Source organism: Panthera onca, chromosome C2 (assembly GCF_046562875.1).
Source record: "Panthera onca isolate mPanOnc1 chromosome C2, mPanOnc1 haplotype 2, whole genome shotgun sequence".
Taxonomy (NCBI): Eukaryota; Metazoa; Chordata; class Mammalia; order Carnivora; family Felidae; genus Panthera; species Panthera onca.
Window position 1 is genome coordinate 71,842,432 of NC_138347.1, and position 27,764 is coordinate 71,870,195.

A 27,764-nucleotide genomic window follows, 5' to 3' on the forward strand; every position below is an offset into this window, starting at 1 on the left:
TCTGGTCCTTTACCCAAAAAAAAAAAAAAAATCCAACTCTTATCCTAAATGAAGACGGAGCCAGTTTTATCAGTAATTTGGAAGAAAATCCTACCTAGATTATCCAAACAGCTGTAAAGTAGAAGTTAGTGCTAGGAATATGATTATTTCAAGAAATTGTACTATAACTTTCTGATACAGGATTACTGCAGTTTATATCACTGACCTGTATGTACTACTACACTATATAGAATAAGTCTTAAGTATGCCTGATGTAGGAAATGCCAAATGAAAAAGTAAATGTCACAACATAACCTACACTGACAGATTAGTTTTAAACCAGAGCTCAATGCTATGCCTCAATATCTGAAGCTTGTAAATTGCCACATCTAATATCTTATCTTTGAACTTGATCTCTTCTCTTTAATTTCTTCAGAGAAACCTTTTTTTCAACAGACATTGAGTGGGTACTTACTCTGTGCCAGACCCTGGGTTCTCCATGGAACAAAATAAAGCTTATATTTGCACGTGGCCGTATAATAGAACTTTTTTGGAAAGAGATTATACTAAAAACCACAAGGAACACTTGTAATAATTCTTACGGTTGAACGATTTTGCTCCACCACTTTTCCACTACAAGATTCAGTAAGTAAACACTGTATTTAGATTCTGCTCTTCCTAGAGTGAGTTACAGAATTTATATCTCTAAGGCAGGGTCTACAATAGATTCAGGGAGTCTGGGTTGGACCAAAAAAAAAAAAAAAATCATATCTTCACTTTTACTAACCTCTGGCAAATTCACCACTTCCTTCAGTTATGAACATAAGCCACAACATAACAGTAGACTTTGTTACCAATTGAAATCTTAGATATATTTAGACATTATACTTATTACAAATATCTTCAAATATTGTTTAAACATATGATCATTTTAAAGTAATTATGGTTAGGGCCACCTGGGTGGTTCAATTCGTTAAGCGTCTTAGGCTCAGATCATGATCTTATGGGTTTGTGAGTTTGAGTCCCGCATCTGGCTCGGTGCTGACCACGCAGAGTCTACTTGGGATTCTCTGTCTCTCCTTCTCTCTGTCCTTCCCCCACTCATGTTTTCTCTCTCTCAAAATATATAAACTTAAAAAAAATAAAGTTATTATGGTTATAAGATCCATTGATAGTAAACATTTACTATGTTAATAAAAAGCATATATAGCATTGTATCACACATATTAAAAACATTTTGATAACTATATTTCAACAGTTTCCTTTATAATTATATTTTGTTTTTTGCACATAAAAATATTATTCCAAAAGGGAATACACAAAGCTTCACCATACTGCCAAAGGCGTCCATGGCACAAAATGATTTAAGATTTCTACTCCAAAAAAAAAAAAAAAGACTTCTACTTTAGGGCCAGAAAATAAACAAGGATAATCACATCTAAGGTAATTCCCTTTAGATAAGAAAAACCACCTAAAAAAAAACCCAAAAACTACCTGCTTTCTGTTAAGTGCTACACATACCATTTGTTCTCTAGCATACAGCAAAGACCATATGTCACTATTTTTTTTTTTTTACCAGCCTTCACTTCACAGCTGGTTTGCAAATAGTTGTGAATGTGATCTAACAGCCAGGGGTTCCCCTAGCTCATTGGCAGTCACTCTAGTACAAATATAGAAAGCTTCAAACCAATCTAACTTTTAACAAGAGAGTTATCCAAAAAAGGGATAAAAAGACAAAACAAAAACCAAAAAAAGCCAGCTATATAGCTATCTACTAATCTTGTTTGCAAATAGTAAAATACAAGCAATGCAATTATTTATGTTAATGAGATAATGCATGTAAACAAACCTAACCCAATGCCAAATATTTGTTAGAGACTCACAGTTCTTTTTTTTTCCCCCCTGCTGGAGTGGAGCTTTGGCACATACTGCAAAATAGAGTTGTAAAAATGTATAGTCCCTGAATTTACTGACTCAATTGTAGAAGAGGGAGTTCTCTATTAGTAGAAGCGCCAAAAAATCTGACTTCAGATCAGAGTTATGCAAATACGTGAAAAGCATAAAATTACAATTATTACTAGATATTTTTGTCATTACTCGTCATTAACAATAGCAAATTATTATTCTTGCTTTCTCTATATTTTATAAATTAATTCTTATCAGCATTTAAAACACAGAAAAATTATTCAGCTCCCTAGGGTAATGATGTCTAACCTGGAGATCAGACAGTTCTATAGGGGAATCATGAATGGGGTCAGGTGGTTTACAAATGCCATGAGATTGTATACAAGATTTGTAAGTGTGCGTATGTTTCAGATTATTAAAGGATTGTTTAAGCAGATGAATAGCAACCTCTGCCATAGTTAGAAAAGCTGAAACAAGAAAAAGCAAACAATTCTTCCCATACTCACAGAGTGAGTCAGTGTTAACATCAGATAAAGTAACCTGGGATTTCTGAATCCAAGGCTCTGACTAGATTATTTTCCCTAAGGGATCACATATCCAACGAGAAGGTCCCCGAGAAAAATAAAACCTCAACTGTTTATTGGAAGAGAAACCATAGGCTAAGAAAAGAATAAAGTTCATTCCTTATCAATCAGGACATAATACTGGTTTTTGAAGGGAATTTGCAAAACAGGCCGGTCAAAAAGAATCCTTTCATTCAACAAACACAAAGGACCCCAGAGGCAGTAGTGCAGTCCCCAGGCCTAAATGTCTTCTCTTCTAAGTCAGTTACCTTGAAGCATATAAAACTGACCCTTGAACAACACAGAGATGAGGGGCACTGCCCCCCAACACACACATGTTGAGAATCTATATATAACTTCTGACTTCTCCAAAACTTGACTACTAATAGCCTGCTGTTGACTGGAAGCCTTACCAATAACATAAACAGTTGATTAACACATTTTGTATGTTATATGTATTATATACTGTATTCTTACAATAAACTAGAGAAAACAAAATTTTATTAAGAAAATCATAAGGAAGGAAAAATACATTGACAGCACTGCATTAATCGAAAAAATATCCACGTGTACATGGACCCACGCAGCTCAAACCTGTGCTGCTCAGCCAACCATATTTGGTTACAGAAAGAAATTCTTGAGTAGTTCCTTTTAGTTATGTAGAATGTAAGCCAAATAAACATCTAATGTTTTAGAAAAAGGTGTAACTAGCCATTTTTTAGCTAAACAAAGGCATTATTCACAACTCACTACCACTCAAGAATCTTTCTGAACTCCCTTCCTGTATCACAAAGTGTACATGTATAGGAAGTGGGGGTGACTATTAGGTTATCAGATAAATGCAGTGTCAGATAAAGTAAAATTACCTCAAGTTTCTTCTATTAGATTTCTTAAAAAACCACCAGGTGGCACAATTCAGTAGCACCTTCTACAAAGGTTTGTAGAGAGGGGGTAGTGAAATTCACTTTAGTTCATTTCATCTGCATCACCAGCCACCCTCACAAATGGGATCAGCAGGAATAAAAACAGCAGCTAAAACGTTACCCACAGCATGGTATCATTTCCAGTATGCCAGTCTTGGCCTTCAGTGCACAAATCACTGAGCTGGACAGCTAAATATATCAAAGCCTCTCTGGTATGGTATTCCAGTCACCACTGTTGACTTTCTAAGCATCATCCTTTCTTCCCCATCATGGTCACCATCTGTTTACCATTGATTACTGGACCAATACCATTCTCAACTAATATCTTTTTACCAGCAATTCTCGGTACTTACAGAATCACTAAATGTCAAGATTGAAAAGGGCCCTGAAGACCATATCTCCCTACTCCCATTTTATTCTTGGCAGAATGTTTTCTGTCTCTGTCTTCAATTCCCTTCCTAAGCCTTGTTCCTACCCTCCTCAAAGCTTCCTCTTTCTCAATGTCTATTTCTAGCAGTTTTTCCTATCACAAACCCCTGTATCCTCACTGTCTCTGTAAATACCACTGTCTCTATTGCAAAATGTGAGTTCTAGTTCTCCCAACTGAGATTGTGAGTTTCAGTCCTCCATCATAACCGGTCATCTCACTTATATTTGGGAAGCCTTTGCCGGTTAAGTCAATCTGATGGAGCCTATGCCCCAGCCAGAGCCAGTCTTTGCACATCCAAACAGTCTCCTAAACATAGAATCATGGCATTTTAGGCCTGAAAGAAAAGTCAGAAATAACCTGGTCCAACATTTTTACTACATTTCATACATTTTAAGATATATGAAATCCATTTGACATCATAATCTCATACACGGATAACTGAAACAAGTTTCATGAAACAATACTTACCCTCACTATGTGAACACACTGAAAATTTCTATTGTATTCCATTTTGTTTTAAATTCAGGTGCTAACCACTAAATGGACTTCACAACCCAATAATAGGATGGAATCCACAGTCCGGGAAATATTAATCTAGTCCAAACTTCCCATTCACTGATGAAGAAACTGTAGCTCAGTCCTGAGGCTACGTTTCCCAGCCACAAGATGGTTGTCCATAAAATTAAACTCGGGCCTGATAAGTCCCAGACCAGTGTTCTTTACACTAAACACCTTCTCTGCCCAGTCATGACCACCCAACCACACCCAGTGCCCAGACATAACCCTACAGTACCATGTCCAGTCACTGAGCCCACACTGCTGTCCAAGCCAGCCCCTCAGTTACTGCTGGTCGATCCCCCTGCAGCCGTTCCTTCAGTTGCCTTAGATCAGAGTCCCCTCACAGTCACTATCCATCGACCAGAGTCTCCTCCAAGTCATTGCCTCATACTTTCTCAATCGTAGTCCCTTCGCAGCCTCTGCCTCGCGCTCTCCGAGGTCAGAGTCCCTTCGCATTCACTGCCTCTGGGTCGCACGCTCCTCGCAAGCAGCTACATCTCGGTCACAGTCCCCTCGCTGTCACTGCCCCTCTGGGTCACAGTAGCCTCCACAGCCCCTCCTTACACTCCCTTCGCTGTCACTGACCCACTCCTCTTTCAGTCAGTCTCCTCGCGGTCCTAGCCGCACAGTCTGTTCTCTCAAAGACAGCCGCAAGGATATGCACACACCGGGTCCTCACCTGCAGTGGTGAGGTCACGCTCCCCCCGGCCCCCGTCCCGTCGGATTTCTCCCAGGCGCCGCGTCACGGACAAGGGAAGTTGAGGAGGTTGCGGGGAGACGCCCGGGAAAGGCAGCTGACGGAACAGCGGGCCGGAAGTCCCGCCTACTGCCCGCCCTCTTGTCAATCCGACCGCGACACTTCCCTGAAAACCACGACCCCTGACACAGTAGTTCCGCCTCCACGGAGGCCCTTGGGGTGGAGTGGCTGAGCCGGAAACTCCAGACGCTAGAGACGAAGTGACTAAGGGTCAGGTTCCATGCGGAACTGCAGTTTGCGGTAAAGACGCCTCCTCGCGAGGAGATACGACTGTGAACTGTCGCACCTGCTCCCTGGCAGTCAGTCAAGATGCGTTAAGCCGGCGGCTTCCCTTTCGTCCCGCTCCGGGCCAGGTTCCTCCGGGGAGGACCTGTCTGCTCTGTCTCCAGCGTCTGGTGCAGGGCAGATGGCCGTGACGCCTTCCACCGGAGACCCCTGGGCGACTGCTACAACACGGCACCACCTTTGCCCTACTCGGTCTTGTAGGGAGAATTCGTGTCCGGCAATCAAGTCCTGTAGTAACCTGTAGCTGGTCCCAAAGCTGGTTTTCCTCCTGTTATTTCTGACCCAGGTTGGCTCACGGAAAAATGATCAGTAGGAATCAACCGAGGGCTAGTTGAGCAGGAGCGGATTCAAGGGAGGCCAGCTGATAGGAAATCACATGTAGGAGGGTATCTGGTGAAGAAAAACGTTTTCCTTTGCTAGAATGAACCTTTGGAGGGGTCCCTTTTGATTCCACAGATGTAAGGCAAGCATATACCCAATGTCATGAGAGAAGAATGTAAAAGAACTTTTTGATGTATTTATTATTTTTTGTCTACATGCTTGACTTGAAAGTGGCTGAGAAGTGGGTAGATACTTATGCCTCTGCTGAGGAGCCTCCAGGGAGAAAGAGGATTAACTGTAACCCTTTCCCTTTTGAATTTCAATTAGTTATTTGAACATGGCCTACAGACTAAGGTGCTCCAAATAAGGACTGACTGCTAGCTGGAAAAGACATCAGGAACTACAAGGAAGGGGGCGCCTGGGTGGTTTAGTCCGTTGAGCGTCCAACCATCAGGTCTTGATCCCCCAGCTCCTGAGTTGAGTCTGGGATGGGGCTGTAAACTGTCAGCACGGAGCCGCTTTGGATTCTCTGTCTCACTGCACTCACACTCTCTCTCAAAAATAACATTAAAAAGAAAAAAAAAGTAGGGGCGCCTGGGTGGCTCAGTCGGTTAAGCGTCCAACTTCAGCTCAGGTCATGATCTCACAGTTCGTGGGTTTGAGCCCCATGTGAAGCTCTGCGCTGACAGCTCAGAGCCTGGAGCCTGCTTCAGATTCTGTGTCTCCCTCTCTCTCCCTCTACCCCTCCCCCACTCACACTCTGTCTCTCAAAAATAAATAAACTTTAAAAAAAAAATTTTTAAGTAATTACAAGCGGAACATCACCACAAAGACAGTGGGAGTGTGGGTAGTAACAATAATCTCAGAGTCTTAAAGAAGGGCTAATTTCATACAGAACTTGGACAATGTCGCTGACACTGTGGGCAAACCCTGGAAAAAAATCAATGTGTGTTTAACCTAATAAGCTGTGTAAGGTGTAGAGTCGCAATAGCTAAGCAAAAATACTGGATGAGAGATAAAGACAATAATTCAAAATGTATGAAAAAAACTTGATGCACAAATAAATTCATTTCAATGTTATTTATAATAGTAAAAAATTATAATCAGTCCCTTACAAAGGAAATGGCAAAAATAACCAATGTATAACCTAACAGACTAAGTGCAGCTATTAAATTATGCTTATCAAAATCACAACAATGCAAATAAAATGACATGAACCCTGCACATGACACTAGAAGTGAAAAATCAGGGTGCAAAATTGAATATATGATTTTTTTAATCCTGCAAATATAAAAAACACTGGTAGAAAATATACCCAAATATTTACAATTTGGTACAATGTTTGAACAACTGAAATATGGATTCTCCCCACTTTGCAAATACAGTGAGAACATACTACAACAAAAATCAAAACATGAAAATATAAAGCCTAAAACTCAGACTCAGTTGCCAAACTGCCAAATTATCTTTATTTTGTTGAGATATTTAACAGTATAAAAAAGTTCATATTTCTTCATGGTCATTATCTTTATCCAACTTTTCAAAGATTCAATAGTAGAAACAGCCGAATGCCGCTACAACACAGAATAAACTGTCCTAAAAAGCAAGCAAAACAGAAAACACACAAATCCAGAACATTAGTACTAATGAAGGGCTAAGGTAGCATAGGCAACTGAAATTAACATCATCTCAGATCTTCGCCAATTTTCAATCATGAAGGTTTTTTCTTCTTCAATAGACAAAGGGTTTCCAGATTAGAGCCATAAACTTGCTTGCCTCAGGGTAACTACAAAATTGCTTGCTCAAAGGGTAGGATGGGTAAAGAATTAGATTTTTTGAAGGTAGAAGTAAAATGCAAACTAATAAACTTTATGTAATTCGTATTTATAAGTATTCCCATTTTCCCTGATTTATCACAGAAATAAACAATGTATGAAATACCTTGAGTTTCTTGGAGTAAATGCATAACTATATTATAACATCACAGATAAAAATAACAGCACCTTGTCATAAATTCTGGATAAGGGCAAATGGTTTCTGGGTGTCTATTCTTAACTGATAAAATTCATTTATCCATCTTTAACTTGGAATCACAAAATGTTTTCCAAATCCCAGTTAAACTTGTTAAAACAGCTTTTAGGTAATGATTACAGGAGATCCACCTGCCTCAGCAACTCCTGACCAACAAATCTCTCCTCCAGCCTAGTACTACTGGCAGAAAAACAATCTAAACTCAAGTATCTGATTACTAACCAAAGCAAAATTCTTTGGTTAGCTCAGTTCTCTGCCTCCTTGGGTAGAATAACTATGAACTGTGTTCTACAACAGTGCTATCTGTGGTGAGAAATTTGTTTTTGCTTTAATTTTTCAGGCCCTTATGGACTGATGCTTCTGTAAAATACAATAAAAATTAATAAGCACAAAAATGAAATGAAAAAAGAAACATACAAAATACAGCCTAAACATTTTATTATTAGATTTAATCAATACAAATTGCTTTGTCAAATTTCTGTAAGACTTTCTAAACTCTTACACTCTATTTATGTACTTGTTTCATGAAGGACCTGGAAACAGGACAAGGACTAGCACTGGTCTGCGGATCCCACTTTGGCCACTGTTCTACAGTGCCGCCCAGAGTTCTCCTGAGACCCAGTCCAGTTATCCACAGCAATTATAGGCGCAATAACATGTACTTTTCTCTCTCCTGTCTCATGTCCTCATCCTCTATCAGTGCTTCCTGGGATCTCCCCCCAAATAAACAAAATAAGCTCTGAAAATGAGACCTAAATATACACTTGACTCAACAAACTGGACTAAAGATATAGCAGACTAAGTCAGCACCGTAAACCAGGCTCCGAAAAATTATTTTTATTTATTTTTAAAAATGATTCGTAGACATCTATCCCACCAATCTTGCACTCTAAAAGCAGATCCTGGTCATCTTTATTAAGTAATAACTGAAAACTAAAGTTTTAAATTAATTATTTGTTAATGTGAGTATTGTCTGACCTCCCACTGGTTTATAAGCTCTCTACAAGCAGAAACCATGCCTGTCTTATTCATCATTTTATCCCTAGCACCTCTTCTTTGTAGTTAGCCAAGTGTTATATGTCTGTTAGCACTGAATAAACAATCTGATATTCTCAAAATCACACTTATGAAGAGTTATGTCATCAGCACAGCTACAAATCTCCTGGCCTATTAGCAGCACATTAGGTTTCTCCTGCTTTAGTAACATAGTAAAGGAACAGTAAAATCATCTCATCCAGGAGTTTAAGACAAACATCTAAAACTGACGTGTCCTCATATCTTAATAATATTAATTGGATTTGGAACATCCACATGTCCTTGGAAAGGACAGAAAGGCTTCCAAATGGACTTACATTCATGAAAACATCATGAATATAGTTGTCAGTGTCAGCATCCCAGAAACAGCGAGCAGCCATGCTGAAAAGTCAGAGAATGAAGAATTATAAACAATATAACAAGGATCTGACTTGCATATATTTGCCATGAGCAAAAGTTTTCCTTGATACATTCTTGTAGATCAGTGTTTCCAAACCCTTTCACAGGTTGGCACGCAGAAAATCCTATTTGTATACAGCAGAATATACTGGATAAACCAAGAGGGACAGGAATCATAGATGTCACTGGAGGTGACAGCCCATGGGCTCTCACAGCCTCAGACTCTGGCTGCCTGAAGCTTAAGGGGTCAATACTTTTAAGTCCTTGGTGTTCTGGGTGGGAAGCTCTGTTATAGATTACTTCAGCCAAGATATTTTTGTGGAACTTTAAGAGGAAATTAATACCTAAGAATTATGACTGAAATGAGCTCAATCCTGCAAAATAATATTAAAAAGTAGGTCTAGGAAGGACCAATAGATTATTTAATCCAACCTGATCATTTTGTAGAGTTCCAGAAAAGGACAAACTCTGAACTAGAACTCAATCTTCTAACTACTTCTACACCCAGTATTGTCTGTATTGTCTCTACAGAATTGCTATGCTACCTCTGAATTCTCAAATTGGCCATTCTCCTCTACCCAAATCTTGAGTAAGAAAGAATGTTAGGCAAAATAAAAGCCAATTAAAAAAATGGAAACAGGGGTGCCTGGGTAGCTCAGTAGTTAAGCATCCAACTCTTGATTTCAGCTCAGGTCATGATCTCACAGTTCATGAAATCAAGCCCCACGTCAGGCTCTGTGCTGAGCATGGAGTCTGATTGGGATTCTCTCTCCTTCTGCTCCTCTCCCGTGCTCATGCACTCTCTCTCTCTCTCTCAAAATAAACATTTTTAAAAAAATGGAAACAACTATGGGCTGCCTGGCTGACTCAGTCAGTAGAGCATATGACTATTGCTGTTGGGGTTGGGGGTTCGAGCCCCATGTTACATGTAGAGATTAGTTAAAAAATAAATAAAATTTTGAAAAATAAATAAATAATGCAAACAACTTAAATGCACAGTAGTAAGTGGTCGATGAAATTATGGTATTTCATGGTAATGAAATTCTATGCTACCAGCTGCCATTAAAGAGACATTTTACAAAGATCTTTTACAAAGATGTTTACAAACTTTACAAAAATTAAAATACATTCACAATATAAAGCGAAAAAACTAATTATAAATGTTTTACATTTTTATTAACTGTATGTATATGAGTCATCATTACCATTTATTGAGCACTTACTTTGTGCCTGCCACTAGTCCAAGTGCTTCACATGTATTAACTCATTTAATCCTGTGAAGTAGGTACTGTTATTACACTAATTTAGTATATATGGAAACTGAATATTAGAGAAATTAAGTAAACTTGCCCAAGGTCAAACAAATAGTAAATGACAAAGTCTGGCTTTGAACCTAGGCAGTTCAGCTTCAAGTTATAGAGAAAGATAACACATGTACCATATTAATATTGGTTCATTTTTGAAAGTGCTTTTTTAAAGTTTTGCATAGAAGAGTCTCCCATCCTAGTGTTCCACACATTCTTTTTTTTTAAATGTTTATTTATTTATTTTGAGAGAGAAAGAGCACCCGCACAAGCAGCGGGTGGGGCAGAGAGAGAAGACAGAGAATCCCAAGCAGGCTCCACGCTGTCAGTGTGGAGCCCAATGCAGGGCTCAGTTCCACTAACCTTGAGATCATGGCCTGAGCCGAAATCAAGAGTCAGACACCTAACTGAATGAGCCACCCAAGTGCCCCTCACGCATTCTTAAGTGAAAAAAAGTTCCATCTCTTTCCAAACTGCAACAGTAACAATGTGAAATATAATTAACCTACTTAATTCATCACCAACAAGTATCTATTTAGCAGCTACCATATGTCCAAAAGGAGAAAAATCTGTGTCAATCCTCAAATAACTCCCAATTTAATTAGGTGAAAAAAATTAACACACATAAAAAGAATAAGATAATGTATGGTTGATGCTAATTTATCAGTTATTAGGATTCGAAAGTATTGTAAAGTCTGTTTATTCCAAGCCTAATTGTCACATTTGTACTAAATTTGTAGAAGTGCCACAGACATTTAGAGAATTTAGATAGGAGAAAAAGCCAAAAAAGAGTTAATGAAGGATGTGGTACTTAAGCTAAGTAGCCCCAAAGAAGGCAGGAATATAAACATTTACTTAACAAACGTTTATTGAGGGTCTATTACATATGAAGCAAAGTGCTAGGTACAAATGATAAAAAGATGCAAAAAACACAATCCTTGCTTTCAAAATTTGGTCTATATATCATTTGCCAATAAAAGGAACTAGGGACTTCTCAGAGAAATGGCCAATTCTAGGGCCTGGGCTAGAAATGTATAAGACAAACCTGGGACTTCAGGGTCACATCCAAACCCTGGGCTATACATACATACATACATACATACATACATACATACATACATACATAGCTATATTTAAGTGTAAGTATTTGTGTCAATAGGACTGAGAAGTATGATGGAACAGTTTGTAGAGGCCTATGTTCCCCCCAAGATCAGTTAGTGAGGCTGGATTAAGTGAACCAGAATGCAGCTGAAGCAAGTTAAGACCAGGGGAGCCAAAATTCCAGAGAGAGGTGAACTGCTAGGAGGTAAGCAGATATCCTGCATCAGAATTCTCCCTGGGGCATTTGCCAAGTCCAGGCACAGGACTAAAAGCTAAGAAACCAGGCTTTTCCCAGCTAGAGAACCAATTACTGAGGGAAAAAGAAACCAGCAGGACTGCTGGCAGCTAAGAAGATAAAACTGGAGACTTGAGGAACCAAGATCACTGTGAAAAAGGAGAGAGTAGAACTGAGCCTGTCACATGATAGGTTTTCCCCTCAAGACAGGTGCTGAATTTTGAAACTGAAAGCCATGTGTGGTAGGCAAAATAACGCCCTCTCACCAAATGTATCTATGTCCTAATGCCCCAAACCTGTGAATAGCTACACTATACGAGGAAAAAACTCTTATAGATATATTATTAAGGATCCTGAGATGGGGAGATTATCCTGGATTATACAGGTGGGTTCAACGTAATCACACGAGTCCTTAGAAAGGAGGAGGTGGGAGGGTCAGAGTCAGAGAAATATTTGAAGATGCTATGCTGCTGGCTTTGAAGATGGAGGAAGGGTTTACAAGCTAAAGAATGCAGGCAATCTCTAGAAGTGGGAACAGGCAAAAGAAGGGATTCTCCCCTAGAGCTTCCAGAAGGAATGCAGTCTTTCCAAAGACTGAATTTTCACTGAATGAAAACCGTTTTGGATTTATGATCCCCAGAACTATAAAATAATATTTTTAAGCCACTGGGTTTGTGGTAATTTTTTTCAGTTTGTTTATTTATTTATTTATTTATTTATTTATTTATTTAAGTAATTTCTACACCCAACATGGGGCTCGAACTCACAACCCCGAGATCAAGAGTCGCACACTCTTCCAACTCAGTCAACCAGGCATCTGTGATAATATTTTACAGCAGCAATAGGAAGCTAGTACACTAAGGCAAAAACTTTTGAAGTAAAGAATAGTTTTATGCTGAGGAGACAAGTAAAGAAGTCAGTACCTGATGGGGGTGGGGTCCCATCTGGACAGCTTCTTCAAGAAAGAAGGGTGAACTAAAGGCAGAGGGAGCCTCATCAAAAATGCAACCCAACCTCAACTCTGGTTAGTACCTGGCTGGATTAAGGTAAGCAGTCCATAGTCTATCTGAATGAAAAAGGAAAAGAGTAAACTCTCTCTGGAAGAAAATAATATTATCTGGAGGTTCTATAATTTTTTGACACAATGTCCAGGATTTAAACTAGGCATGCTAACACAGCCACATGAAGGATTACCAAGAAAAAAAAAAATCAACAGAAACAGAATCACACATGATCCAGATACTGGAGTAAGCAGACAGTGACTTTAAAATAACTACTATGACCAAAATGTAAAAAGGGAGGAGAGAGGAAGGATGAAGAACTGGATAAAAAAAAAATAATTTCATTGGCCTCACTGACCACTACCAGAGAGGTGCTGGAATGCATGGTGCTACTGGCTGGCAGTCAGAGCTGTGACCAGGGCATTTGTGAAATGCACTGAACTGCAAAGAGGAACATGAGTACACTCGAGATGAATCAAATTGCAGCTGCCTCCCAGGAATGCAGCTTAAAGTACCAGCATTCATTGTCAATTTAATTCAGTGCCAGGTGTAGTTCACCAGGAAAGCACTTGCAGATCTAGTTACCTATGAACAAAAGACTTTTTTTTAATGTTTATTTATTTAGTTTTGAAGGTGGGGGGAGGCAGAGAGAAAGGGAGACACTGACTCTTAAGCAGGCTCCACACCCAGCACGGAGCCCAATGCAGAGCTTGATCTCATGACGGGGAGATCATGACCTGAGCCAAAAGCAAGAGTTGGACAGTTGAGGCGCTCAGTTGGTTAAGTATCTGACTCTTGATTTTGACTCAGGTCAGGATCTCACAGTTCATGGGGTCAAGCCCCATGTCAAGCCCTGTGTCAGGCTCTGCGCTGACAGTGTGGTGACAGGAAGGATTTGCTGCTGCCTTGAGTGACGGGAAGGAGCCTGAAGGCATATTTTCCAGAGTGGTGCAGTATCACGGAGGGGGGTTCCAACACTGCCTGCCCTTTGCAGCTGAGTGTCTTAGGAAAAGGTTTCTTCCCCGCTGATGATCACAATAACTAAAATAGGGGCTAGAAATTATTTGCCAATAGTGTGTAAGTTTGATCAGCAATTATATTAATTTACATTTTAGTAATAGGAGTGAGAGCAAGGCCCCTTCTGCCCTTGTGACAGATTCAGAAATCTCTTTCACAGAATGTGCAAATAATGCTCGTGTAGTATTAAAAAATAATAATAATTTCACTAGAGAATTGGAATCTATAAAAAAGAATTAAAATGGATATTCTAGACCTAAAAAATATAATAACTGACGTTAAGAATTCAGTCAGGGGCAAGGCACCTGGATGGCTCAGTCGGTTAAGCGTCCAACCTCGGCTCAGGTCATGATCTTGCTGTTTGTGAGTTCGAGCCCCGCTTTGGGCTCTGTGCTGATAGCTCAGAGCCTGGAGCTTGCTTTGGATTCTGTGTCTCCCTCTCTCTCTGCCCCTCCCCCAATCATGCCCTGTCTCTGTCTCAAAAATAAACATTAAAAAAAAAAAAAAAAAGAATTCAGTCAGGGGCACTTGGGTGGCTCAGTCAGTTAACTGTTCAAGGTCAGCTCAAGTCATGACATCACGGTTCGTGGGTTCAAGCCCCACATCAGGCTCTGTGCTGACAGCTCAGAGCCTGGAGCCTACTTCAGATTCTGTGTCTCCCTCTCTCTCTCTGCCCCTCCCCTGCTTGCACTCTGTCTCTCTCTCAAAAATAATTAAACACTGAGAAAAAAAAAAAAAAAAAGGAATTCAGTCAGTGAGTTGAATATCAGATTAGATACAACAGAAAAGAGAACACATTAACTGAAAGGTCAACAGAAAAATATCCAAAAGCAGGGCACCTGGGTGCCTCAGTCAGTTAAACATCTGACTCTTGATTTCGGTTCAGGTCATGATCTTACAGTTGTGAGATCTAGCCCCTCATCCGACAGTGGAGAGCCTGCTTGGGATTCTCTCTCTCTGCCCTTCCCCCACACACTCATGCATGCACCTACGCACACACGTTTTCTCTCTCTCCCTCTCTCTCTCTCTCTCCCTCCCAAAAAAGAAAAAAGAAAAAAATATCCAAAAGTAAGTACAGAGAGAAAACACAAAAACTCAGAGAAGAGCATAAAAGACATGTGAAATACAGTAAAAAGAGGATCTCCCTCTATACACAGGTAATTGGAGTCCAAAAGGGACAACAGAAAGCAAACAGAGCAGAAGCAATACTTAAAAAGTTAATGGCCACACTTAGCACCCAGATGTTAGTTTCTAATGCTATTCTCCATAAAATGAACCAGAGCTCCTTGGAGAAATGGCTAATTCTAGGGCTGGTGCAGGGAATGAATAAGATGAAGCAGCTTACAGTGCCAGTAAGTAAAGAAGTGCTCAAGAAACCCCATAATAATAGTAGGGTGTATCAAAGGGACACAGGAGTCAACTGAAAGAGCTGCCAATGACCGAAGCTAGAACACTGAGTAATAAATAAGGTACAATTAGTAAATGCCAGAAAGTAAGTAACTCTCCAGGAAAAAACAAACCAATTTCTTTAACAATTAAATGGCAATATAAAAAAAAATGAGAAAATGAGATAAAAGAGGGAGTAACCTCCTAGTAATTCGCCAAAATGACCAACACAAAAGGAAGGAGGAGGGGTACTCGCTATATGTTCTCTAGGCCTTTTAGAAAACATGGAGTTGTTCCTTTGGCAACATACATGCCAATCTACAAGAAAGGTGATATTGTGGACATCAAGGGAATGGGAACTTTTCAAAAAGGAATGTGGCACAAATGTTACTGTGGCAAAACTGGAAGAGTCTACAATGTTACCCACCATGCTGTTGGCATTGTTGTAAACAAACAAGGGCAAGATTCTTGCTAAGAGAATTCATGTACATATTGAGCGCATTAAGCACTCAAAGAGTCAAGACAGCTTCCTGAACCGTGTGAAGGAAAATGATCAGGAAAAGAAAGAAGGCAAGGAGAAAAGCACTTGGGTTCAACTGAAGTGCCAGCCTGCCCCACCCAGAGATGCACATTTTGTGAGAACCAATGGATCGGAGCCTGAGCTCCTGGAGCCCATTCACTATGAATTCATGGCATGATAAATATATTAAAAAAAAAAAAAAAAGACCTCAAGACTAAAAATGTTACTCTTAATTGAGTAGAAGTGTGGTGTCCTCTCCCCCAAAGAAATATTCAAAGCAAACTTTGTGTCCAAATTCATTGGATGATGTCTTTATTCAAATTTGGTGGGTTTTGGGGCACCTGAGTGGCTCAGTTGGTTAAGCTTCTGACTTTGGCTTAGGTCATGATCTTGCAGTCCATGAGTTCGAAACCTGAGTCAGGCTTTGTGCTGACAGCTCAGAGCCCGGAGCCTGCTTTGGATTCTGTGTCTCCCCCCGCCCCCCCGCCCCTGCCCTCCCCTGCTCATGCTCACTCTCTCTCTCTCTCTCTCTCAAAAATAAACATTAAAAAAAAAGAGAGATGTATCAACTAAATGCAATGTGTGAACTTTATCTGAATCCTGATCTGAACAAATTGTAAAAAAAAAAATACACATACATAAATACATACACTTAAATACATATTCATATATGTATACAGTGACCCTTAAACAACCTGGGCTGAAATGCACAGGTCCACTTATGTGCAGATGTTTTTTCAATAAATACAGTACAGTACTGTAAATGTATTTTCTCTCTCTTATAATTTTGTTAGTAACATTTTATTTTCTCTAGCTTACTTTATTATAAGAATACAGTATATAATACCTATATAAAACATGTGTTAATCGACTGTTTACGTTATCATTAAGGCTTCCAATCAATAATAGGCTATTAGTAGTTAAGTATTGGGGGAGTCAAAGTTATATGCATATACAAAAAGTTATTTTTGATTGTGCAGGGGTTGGCACTACTAACCTCCACATGGTGCACAAGAGTCAACTATATATGAGACAACTGGGGATATTTGAACACTAACTGAATATTTTGTAATATTCAGGACTGGCAATATTTTAGATGTGATATTTTATTATGTTAAAAATGGTCTTTAGGGCATCTGGGTGGCTCAGTGGGTTAAGCATCCTACTCTTGATTTTGGCTCAAGTCATAATCTCATGCTTCGTGGGTTCGAGCCCCGCATTGGGCTCTGTGCTGACAGTGCAGAGACTGCTTGAGATTCTCTCTCTCCCCCTCTCTCTGCCCCTCACGCTCTCCCTCTCTCTCTCAAAATAAATAAACATTTTTAAAAAATAAATAAAATAAAAAGGGTCTTTAAATTTTAGAGATATCATATATTGTTGTATTTACAAATGAAAGGTATGATGACTGGAATTTGCTTCAAAATAATCTGATGGGACAGGGAGAGTAGGCAGAGGGATAAATAAAACAGTATCTGTATGGGCTTATAAACGTTGAAGCTAAATGACAGAAAAATGGGAGTTCCTTAGTCCCTGTACTTCTGCATATGTTTGAAATTTTAGATGATAAAGGTTTTAAAAAAGGAGGGAGGGAGGCCTTGAATGCTACGCTTTAGAATTTGGCCTTATCACGTTTAACAAAGTCAATCACAACCAGTTCAAGGAGTTTATACCTGACAGGGTTTAAAATAAACTCTAGGGGCGCCTGGGTGGCGCAGTCGGTTAAGCGTCCGACTTCAGCCAGGTCACGATCTCGCGGTCCGTGAGTTCGAGCCCCGCGTCAGGCTCTGGGCTGATGGCTCGGAGCCTGGAGCCTGTTTCCGATTCTGTGTCTCCCTCTCTCTCTGCCCCTCCCCCGTTCATGCTCTGTCTCTCTCTGTCCCAAAAATAAATAAAAAACGTTGAAAAAATTTAAAAAAAAAATAAAATAAAATAAAATAAACTCTAAAGAGCTCATGGAAAGAAAATGAGGTGTACTCCTGAAAGACTGCTCTAGCTGCAAAATGAAATGCAGAGGAGAGAGATCAGAGTCTGGAAATGCTGATAAGGGGTTGCCAAGTAACCCTGGCATCCAGATTACAGTGCATACAGTAGGAGAGACTAACGGCTAAACAAGACAAAAGAGGACTCCGAGGTTTTAAGCCGGAGTCAACAGAACCTTGGTAATACTGTGAAAGAGAAATTAAAATGTCAGGTTGACTAAAGGAGAAGAAGGGAGAAGAAATTTACACCTGTACAACAAGTTGAAACTGGCGAGATAAACTAGTAAAGTATTTCTTTATGTCTTGGAGGTGAGAAATTCTCCTGAAGCCTTTTGACCAAATGGTAGAGGGCACCACAGTGAAGAGTACTGCACCACGAGCCAGAAAGCTAGGCTCTGTTAGTTAATCTGACACCAGCCAGATAAATAATTTTGGGCAAAATATAGTGATCCTCATAAGTGTCATCTATAAATTCAGGAGAGTGGACAGTAGAAAATATCCATAGTCCCTTCCAAATCCAACATTCCATAGTAAAAATTCTCACTCATAATATATACAAGGGTTTTTTTTTAATTCCTTTAACAAATATTTTAATTTTTTTTTATAAAATACTATACTAAGCACTGTTTGCCAAGGGAAATGTGAGATTAACACTTGGGCACAGGAAAAGAGAGGAAATACAGATTTTGAACTCACTAATACATGAACGACAGTTTGAGGTCATGACAATGAATGAGTTCATTGAAAAAGCATTGAGAAGAGCCCAAGAACAAGAAGTGAGCCTTGAAGAAAGCTCACAGCTGGCGATGTAGGGGAGAAAGGAACCAGGGAAGGAAAGACAATAATCAGAAAAATAGAAGAGAAACAAGTTAGCTAAGTGACATCAGGGCCAAAAAAAAGAAAAAAAAAAAAGAAAAAGAGTGAATTTTAAGAAATAAAAGCTCAGGGGCACCTGGGTGGCTCAGTAGGTTGAGCATCCAACTTCGGCTCAGGTCATGATCTCACGGTCTGTGAGTTTGAGCCCCGCCATCGGGCTCTGTGCTGACAGCTCAGAGCCTGGAGCCTGCTTTGGATTCTGTGTCTCCCTCTCTCTCTGCCCCTCCCCTGCTCATGCTCTCTCTCTCTCTCTCTCTTTCAAAAATAAATAAACATTAAAAAAAAAAAAGAAAGAAAGAAATAGAAGCCCAGGCCAAGAATAAGAGGTAAGAAAGGGTTACCAGATATGCTAATAAAGAGATCTCAGACAATGTTAAAGAAATTAATTTAGGAGAATGATAGGAAAAAAAACAGGCAAAAAGCAATTTAGGAAGAAACATATATACATGTTCCCATACTCTCTTTAGGAGCATATAAACATAAACCCTATAGATACGACACAAAGTGTTACCTCACGGAGCTCACCCAGACTTGTCAACCCCACTGTTCAATACCCGGATCTTTTTGGTTCACAGCTGCATTTTGTAATGCTGCCTTTTCCTCTCACTCTCACAAAGACACAATCTTTCTGAATTGTTAGGAGGAGGAATACCTAATAAACATTTAAGAATAAAAACAAGAAGGAAAAACCAACTACTCACAATACTCCTTCACCTCTTTGTTCTCCAATCACTACTTGCACCACCATTTTATATCGGTCAAATCCCATTTCTAGAAAGAAAAATAAGAAGGTTATCTATAAGTAAAAGTGATAAAGGCATAAATAAAAGTGATAAAAGTGATAAATATGATGGTATATTTGCCTAGAAATGGATATAGGCATTCAGTCTATAAGCACTGACTGAGTGGGTTGATAAGTTGGGAGTCAGAGAGACTAGAGGGCAAATTTTACTTGGTGAGTAAGTCAGCTTACCAAGTTATTAGACAAGTTATTTACCTTCTTGGCTTAAGTCTTCCTCATCTGTTAAATGAAAAATATTATTACCTACCCTGGGGGTACACTGTGAGGTGAGATGAGATAAGATATAGTACACTGACCTTAAAAACAAAACTGTCAGTTATTTTACCAGCAAAAAAATGAGTCTATTCGTGAAGGGCACAGAATTACAATTCAGGACATGAAAGCTACAGCAAAACCATTTGCAAGTCCAGAGAACAAAAAAGTCAGTTCTTTTGTAGAGGAAAGGAGGTCATTGGGAGAGCTGTTATAAACAAAAAGTTCATTGGAGTAAATGGGAGTTGAAAGTATAGTGGCTTTTCATTGCCTGAATTTTAATGGTCTCTCATTGGCTGGTCTGTTGCTAGGCAAGCAGAAAATCTTTCTTTCTCCTGCTAGGGTAGTAAAGTATAGGCTGATAAGGAACCGTATGGTATTAGAGCTCCCCCTTCTGGCCTCCCAACTCCAACATTTTAGTGAGGTTTTGCTTTAGTAATTTTCACAATATGTAAAGCATCTACAACAGTATTGATACATACTAGTTTCTCAATAGATCGCAGCTCCCTTTGTTTCTCTCCTACTCTAAGACAGGTGCTGGTAGGTCCTCAAAACACTGAAATAAATAAGACACTCTTCTTGCCTTAAAGAACTCACAGTAGCTGGGAAGGCAAACATGAAGAATAAAATAAAAATGCAATGTATTAATAATTCCAGGAATGGCATGTCTTTTAGGAACACAGGGCTGGCAGCTCCTTCCTTTGTTTGGACAGTGGGGAAGGGATGACCAGAAAAGGCTTCTTGGAGGATGAGATACACAAGCTGAGTGTTGAAAGACGAGTGGGAATTTACCAGGCAGACAATGTCTCTCCATTTTATGGAGAGGGAATATCATGTGCAAAGGCATAAGCTATGGGATATTTATTTTATTTATTTTATTTCTTTTTGAGAGAGAGAGAGACAAGTGGAGAGGCAGAGAGAGAGGGAGACACAGAATCCAAAGCAGACTCCAGGCTCTGAGCTGTCAGCACAGAGCCCGACTCAGTGCTTGAACTCACAAACTGAGAGATCATGACCTGAGCCAAAGTTGGACGCTTAACTGACTGAGCCACGCAGGCACCCCTAGAGTATGGGATATTTAGAAAACTGTAAGCTGTTCAGTAAGGGAGAAAAGAAAATAACAGTATAAGATTCTGAAGTATAATGGTGTAGCCTAGCACAACTCTGCTGCTTCCCCAAAAACTATACTGCTAAAGCAGCAAAATCCTGAAAATTCTCCCTAACACCAATGGAAAGAAGAAAACTGAATGGGCATCTTTATCTCCCTGCTCTTTTCTAACCAAAGACTAGTGGAAACAGTTGGGGGAAAAAAAAGGAAAAGAAATGGGCAAAGTTGAAACAGAGCCAACTCTGATGAAAGTCTCCAGGATTATATAGTAAATTAGGCAAACAATCTGAAGACCACAGGTCTCCTCCCATGTGAAACATGAACCCTAATTCAGGATACTTAACAAAATCTAGGAGACAGAGCCCAAAACACTGCAGACAGTTCCATGGAACTTCCTCTTTTCTCTACTCATTTCTCTTCCTCCTTTTCTGATACCCACACAGCTAGAATATTATATATACAGCCCTTAAATCATAGTTCTGAGGGAAAAATAAAATAATCTCAGATATAGTGGGAGAGTACAAAAAAAATATCACCTATATTATGTCGAAGCAATTATGAAAAGAGCAAATGAAAAGATCTGAAAACCACACCACATCAGAGTAAAATGGAAAGAAGCCAACTGGCAATATGCAATGATGCAGCAGCAAAAACAAACAAAAGAATAACAAGAAAGAAACACACTGTTTAAAAGACAAAAAAGGGGGCACCTGGGTGGCTCATTCAGTCGGTTAGATGTCCAACTTCAGCTCAGGTCATGACCTCGCAGTCCGTGGGTTCAAGCCCTGCGTCGGGCTCTCTGCTGACAGCACAGAGCCTGGAGCCTGCTCCCAATTCTGTGTCTCTCTCTGCCCCTCCCCTGCTCGTGTTCTTCACAAATGATTCACAGTATAGAACAAAATTAGCTCATAAATTCAACAAAATAAGAACTTAATCAGATTATAAACAGCAGAAAAATGGAAAGGAAGATCACAGCCTGAAGAAACAAACTGAATCCTCACACAGTATCAGTGCAGGCCTAATAAATTAAAAGTGGCAAAGGACAGAACAGACACAAATGAAAATTGAATAACTGGCTTAAGATAATCACAAGTAAATATCAAAGGAAAGGCAAGAAAGTATGGCACAGAAAAGCTAATAGATATGGAAGATAAAGAAGATTCAACATATCAGTATTTATTTTCCTAAAGAAGAGAATCTAATAAATGCAACAGGAAATGTTTTCAGAGATAGAAGAAAATTTTCCTGACATGGAAAAAATAAAATCTGCAGATTTAAAGCTATAAAATTTTCACTACCAAGCCATATTCTAAAAAAGCTATTGAGCATCAAGGTTAAGGATGGGATTCTTTAAGCAGAGGACATCAGGTGGCCTTAGATTTCTCTTCGGTAATATCCAATGCCAGAAGATAATGAAAAACAAGTCTACAAGATTCTCAAAAAATAAGTTATTACCTCAAAATATTATATTCATCCAAAACTATTCTGGTTTAAAGGCAAAAGGCAGACATCGTCAGACATGAAAAAACCCAGAGAATGTAGCATTTCTGAGCCCTTCCCGAAAAAATTTACAACAAAATCTCATCAGGTAAGAATTGAACCAAAATAAAGAACTCAGCAATGGAAATGGCATGATAAAAGGACTAAATAGTGAGCAATCATTTCATTTAAATATAGAACAAATGCAAAAATAGAGAGAGAGAGCGAAAATGAATACTATACCACTATGTGAAATAAGTCTAAGGTATCCTACTGTTGTTAAAGTATTTATTTATCTGTATATATACATAGAAAAGAGTGTGATATGTTCACCTGATATTAATGATTATCATTAAATATTGATATTTAATGTGGTGGTGGCATTTGGGATGATTTTCTAATTTTATGTATTTTTCTATACATTTAACTTTATTTATAATGGACATGTATCTTTTTTTATAATAATTTTAACAGTCAATTTTTATTAAAAAGTGAAAATAAAGGGGCACCTGGCTGGCTTAGTTGGTACAGCATGCAACTCTTGATTTTGAGGTCATGAGTTCAAGCTCCATGTTGGGAACAGAGATTACTTAAATGAATAAATAAATAACTTTTTTAAAAAGTGAAGGGGTGCCTGGGTGGTTCAGTCAGTTAAGAATCTGACTCTTGATTTTGGCTCAGGTCATGATCTTATGGTCGTGTGTTTAAGCCCTGAATCGAGCTCTGTGCTATTAGTGCAGAGCCTGCTTGGGATTCTCTGTTTCCCTCTCTCTCTCTGCCCCTCTCCCACCCATGCACACATGCTCACTCTCCCTCTCTCTCTCAAAAATAAATAAATAAAACTTTTTTTAAAAAGTGAAATAAAAATGCTAATATACAAACAGTAGTGATAGAAATCCACAGAATTTCTATTTTCTTCTTTGTACTTTTATATATTTTTTAATTTCTAAAAACTGAAAAAAATTAAGAAAAAGAAGAAAATACACCAAAATACTAAATAGTAGCTACCTTTGGGTAATGGAATTTTATATAATTTTAAAAAAAATTCATATGTGTATTTTTCTAGACTGTCTAGGTTAGTACAATGAAATATAACTGTTACATAGACATTTCCTTCCCTCCACAAAATGTTATATTTTTAAAAAGGTAGACAGAAAGGACTTTTCAGATGGTATAACATTATTAACAAAAAAAGACAGAGACAGAGACCAAGGGAACAGGGAGAAAAAGCACAAGGTGTGCTCTGTATACGTACAGCTTAAGCAGGAATGGAGAGTTGAGTAGGGCAACTAGTTAATGATTGAGCTGGAGAGATGGGCTGAGGTCAGACAGTGAGGGTATGAACGCCTGCCTAAGAGGCTTGCCTAAGGAACTGATATGTTGGTGAGAAAAACAATCAAGAATGATGGAAGAAAGGAGCCCTTGTAACTTCTGGTCTTTCCCATACTGGAATTTCTCAGACAGTGCTTGCCTACAATGTTTTATTTTACATCTTTACGCTCTCCCATTATCTGCAAAAACCCACATGCATAAAAGTTACCAAATAACTGAGAAGACTAGACACTGAAGAGAAATTTGTGTTTAAAAGAATGCACAGCGTATGACCCTTGTTTAAAGATGGGGAAGGAAACAAATAGGTAAAATTGAATGTTTGAAGGGAACATATCATTTCCAATTACCATCACAATTACCTTTTAATTTATCTTTAACGGTTTCTGATAAACGTTTTGTGAGTTGAGGCATTTCTTCCGGAGAGTATTCAGCATTTGCCAGTTCCTCCTTAAGCACAGCATGGATACAGTCTTTAACCACAGAGGGTCTGAACCTAAATGAAACAGTTTGAACAACTAATTGGTAACTCCAAAACTCCAATTTACCTTCACAGTCCAACTGCCCCCAGCTCTTTGCCACTAAAACAATGTAATCTTCCATTTTCATATTTTTTATTAAAAAAGTGATACAAGCAAATTAAGAAAACAAGTCATATTCCTGATGTATACTTCCAGCCCGGACCTTTCCCCTGAACTTCAGACCACACATTCCAACACATATTCCATCTGAATGTCTAACAGACAACTCAAATTTAATATATCCAACATTAAGCGTTTTTGTTTTTTTTTTTATTTGTTTAATGTTTATTTCTGAGAGAGAGAGAGAGAGCATGAGCGGGGAAGGAGCAGAGAGAGAGAGAGAAGGGGAGACAGAATCGGAAGCAGGTTCCAGGCTCTGAGCTGTCAGCACAGAGCCCAATGTGGGGCTTGAACTCATAAACTGTGAAATCATGACCTGAGCGGAAGGAGGACACTCAACTGACTGAGCCACCCAGATGCCCCCGACATCAAGCTTCTGACCATCTCCCCTCCCCAGAATTGTATCAGTCAATGGTAACTCCATTCTTCCATTTGTTCAGGCCAAAAACCTTGATGTCAGTCTTGCCGTCTTTCTCTCTCACAAAACACATCCTGGTTCATAAGCAAATCTTGCTTAAATCATAAGCAAATCTGAAGCAGTTCTACATTCAGAATAATCTGAAATTCAATCACTCTCACCATCCACTGCCACCAGTTTGGTACCTTTACCTCCTGCCTGGATTACAATGGCTCTTAACAAGTCTCTCTGTCTCTGCGTTTGCTCCCAGATCCTGTTCTCAACATAGCAACTAGATCGGTCCTGTTAAAATATATGTCAGATCATGGCACTTCTCTATTCAAAGATACCCCAGATATTTCCCACCTCACTCAGAGTAAAAGCAGCATCCTAACTATGACTTGTACAGTCCCATATGTCTACCCTACCAAACTCTGACCTTGTTTTTTACTACCTTTCCCACTAGTTCTCTCCACTCTGGCCACACTGGCCTTCCCTATGTTCTTTGATCACACCAGGCATGCCAACCTCAGTGCTTCTGCACTTGCTGTGAACCTCTGCCTGAAGTGCAAGTCTCATTCTATATGCATAGCTACCTCCTCACTTCTTTCAAGTCTTTTTTTCAAAAGTCACCTTCTCTAAAACTTCAAATTGCCCTCCTATCACATCACTTCATAGCTCACTTCCCAGTACTGATTACTATCTCATACACTGTACAGTTCACTTCTGTGTTTATTTTGTTTGTTGTCCTTCTACCCAGCTAGAACGTAAACTCCATGCGAGCAGAAATTTCTATCTGCTTTGTTCACTGTTATATCCCCATTTTTCAGAACGGCACCCAGCACATAGAAAATAAATACTTTTTGGAGTAATGGATTACTGAATAAATGAAGACAGAAAAAAAAATCTCCCCTAATTTCACCACCGTAACAATACCATTAACATTTTTATTGTATTTATCATAGATTACAGCAGTAGGTTCATTTTCTGGGCTATATATTCTATCAGTTGATTTATCTATTAGGTCCAAGTGACCAGAATGTTTTAGGTTTTGAGCTTATAATGTGGAATAATATTTGGTAGTATTGGTGGCCCCTTATTACTTCTTAACATTATTTTCTTTGCTCTCTTGCTGCTTATTCTCACAGATGAACTTTAGAATCACTGACAAACTTTCCAGGACTTGATCCGTTCAAAAAGGGGTCTCCCTGTTATGAATAAACATACCATATCTGGTTCTTTTCCTGAAGCCTTTTTCATTCTCAGTGAAATGTTAAAAGTTTTGTTGAAACAAGTCACAAATAATCTCATAGGATTATTCCCACACAATATATATTTGTTAATCTTGTTCTGCTTTTGTTCCGTTTTACAACAGAAATGCAGGCAAATGGCAATCGATGCATTTAGATACTTCTACCAAGATAACTTAACATACAGTTTTATATGTCCATTCGACCCACCATAAAAATGCTGCATGAAATTTTTTATCACATTATAACCAAAGTTCCTGGCTTTCAGTATTTGCCAAGCATTTGATCAGCAACCTGGGCTTTTTTTTTAACGTATATATATTTTCTCATCTTGTGAAAATGAAGCGAGTGATAGAGTCTACAGCCCTAGCAGACTCTCCCCTGCACTAGACTGTGTACTTCAACTCTGGGAAAGTATCGCGGTGGTGGGCCTAGAACATCCGGATACTATCTGGGTAAGGCTTTATATACATACAGGTCCCGTGCCCTGCAAAGGAGTAAGCGTATTCTGGCACACGTTTGCACACAGGAAGCGTGTGGCTGAATGGTATTCTATGCAAGGCTCTTCTTTACTGCTCTTCTCTCTATTCCATCCATCTCCTTTCCTCTGCTCACGTCCCAGGTCTCCTAGAGCCAACCATTCCCACTGCGCTAGCCTCAGGCGCTTCCGACGCCCTAACACTGCAACCGGAGACCGGGTCTTCAGCTGCCAGTAGCAGCTGAAAGCTCAAGAAAAATAGCTTCCCGCCCTTCCTCCCCGCCCACTCCCCGGCTTGCCCGTGCGGCTCCAGACCCAGCCCCTCCCTCCTCTGTCGACTCATCTCTGTACTCCAACCTAACACCTTCTAAGTCCCAGCTCCGCCTCGCCCTCTCCAGCCCCGCCTCTCCTTCTCCAGCCCCGCCCCTCCCTCTCCAGCCCCGCCTCTCTGCCCCAGCCTGCCCCCCCCAGCCCCGCCCACTTTGCCGCTCCCCGCGCCCTTTACCGACGCTGAGGCTTCCAGGCGGGCTCTGCCTGCCTGACCTAGCAGTCTCGCAGGTCGCCCCCACCACAACCCGTCCGTTACCCGCCTTTGCTGGAAAACGGGCCGCAAAATATAGGTATTCTCGGACTCCCCTGCGTTCTTCTCGGTCTCAAACAACCCATCGGCCATGCCTATAGACAAGGACGCCGCGGTCTTCGAGGTCATGGCTAGGGCTTCTTGGCCCAGTGTGTCGAGATGAAGGCCTGGCTGGTGGCGGCGCGGGGCTGCGAAACCGTCGCCAGGGCGACAGCACCGCCCTTGGCCCTGACGTAACGCTGCTGCGTGCTCCCAGCGGAGAGGCCCTCCCTTCTCTGCGGGTCCGGCGGCCCTCCCCAGCGCCTGCGCACCAGCTGCTGGGCGGAAACTGGCTGAGCTAAGGCGACCCTAGCTTTGGCGCAGAGCTGTTGGAGCCTGTGGGGATCGCAAAGCTCTTCGAAGTTTGTCAGCGTTTATTCACCGCGCTACAATTTTAGGGAATTGACGCGGAACCTAAGGTTCATAGAGATCCAAGGATATAAGGCTATTGGGCGGCAGGGCTCTAAAAAAAGGGCATTCTCACTGTGGCCTGTGGGCAAGGCCAGCCTTCATTTCATTATGCAAGTCTTGTGAACGGGTTTTATATTTTTAAATGATCGAAAAAAAAATCAAAAAAATGTTTCGTGACGCGTGAAAACTACACGTGAATTTAACATTTCAGTATCTGTAAAGTTCTGTTGTAACGTAGCTATGCTCGCTTGCACATGTGTGGCCGCTTTTGCACTGTATTGATCGAATTGAGCAGTTGCAACAGAAACCATATGGCCCTTTACAGAAAAAGTTTGCAGTGCCCTGCTCTACTTCATAACTGCCAACTCACAGTTCCCCTAGCCTCACCCACAC

The 27,764-nt window shown here is 40.0% G+C and overlaps 2 protein-coding genes and 1 pseudogene across 5 annotated transcripts in view; 1 reads left to right on the forward strand and 2 right to left on the reverse strand.

The window, feature by feature from the left end:
- Positions 1-5,179, reverse strand: part of PCYT1A (phosphate cytidylyltransferase 1A, choline) — a 46,869-nt gene extending 41,690 nt beyond the window's left edge. For 2 of the 3 annotated variants that reach the window (XM_060639642.3, XM_060639641.3), the window contains exon 1: positions 5,038-5,179. The gene's annotated coding sequence lies outside the window, so the exon portion shown is untranslated. The remainder of the gene's footprint in view (positions 1-5,037) is intronic. The other variant, XM_060639640.3, reaches the window with a different exon arrangement.
- A 1,988-nt stretch (positions 5,180-7,167) lies between these two features.
- Positions 7,168-27,210, reverse strand: DYNLT2B (dynein light chain Tctex-type 2B). 2 transcript variants are annotated; one of them, XM_060639646.2, is made up of 5 exons: positions 26,932-27,210; positions 23,938-24,071; positions 19,307-19,376; positions 9,105-9,168; positions 7,168-7,317 (listed from the first exon to the last, which is right to left on the reverse strand). In XM_060639646.2, the coding sequence occupies exons 1-5, from the start codon at positions 27,048-27,050 to the stop codon at positions 7,270-7,272; spliced, it is 435 nt and encodes a 144-aa protein (XP_060495629.1). In that variant the 5' UTR covers positions 27,051-27,210; the 3' UTR covers positions 7,168-7,269. The 2 variants fall into 2 exon arrangements, with proteins under 2 accessions (XP_060495629.1, XP_060495630.1); XM_060639647.2 differs by having other exon boundaries at positions 26,928-27,039.
- LOC132683577 (large ribosomal subunit protein eL21-like) lies at positions 14,363-22,852 on the forward strand (annotated as a pseudogene).
- Positions 27,211-27,764: the final 554 nt, after the last annotated feature.

Excerpts from the sequence above, each read along its gene's own strand:
- DYNLT2B (XM_060639646.2), bottom strand. The coding sequence starts at position 27,050 with ATGACCTCGAAGACCGCGGCGTCCTTGTCTATAGGCATGGCCGATGGG. Across the intron at positions 24,072-26,931 it reads CGGCCCGTTTTCCAGCAAAG|GTTCAGACCCTCTGTGGTTA; the intron begins GCGGGTAACGGA and ends TGTTTCATTTAG. Across the intron at positions 7,318-9,104 it reads TTCATGATGTTTTCATGAAT|GACAGTTTATTCTGTGTTGT; the intron begins GTAAGTCCATTT and ends CTTGCTTTTTAG.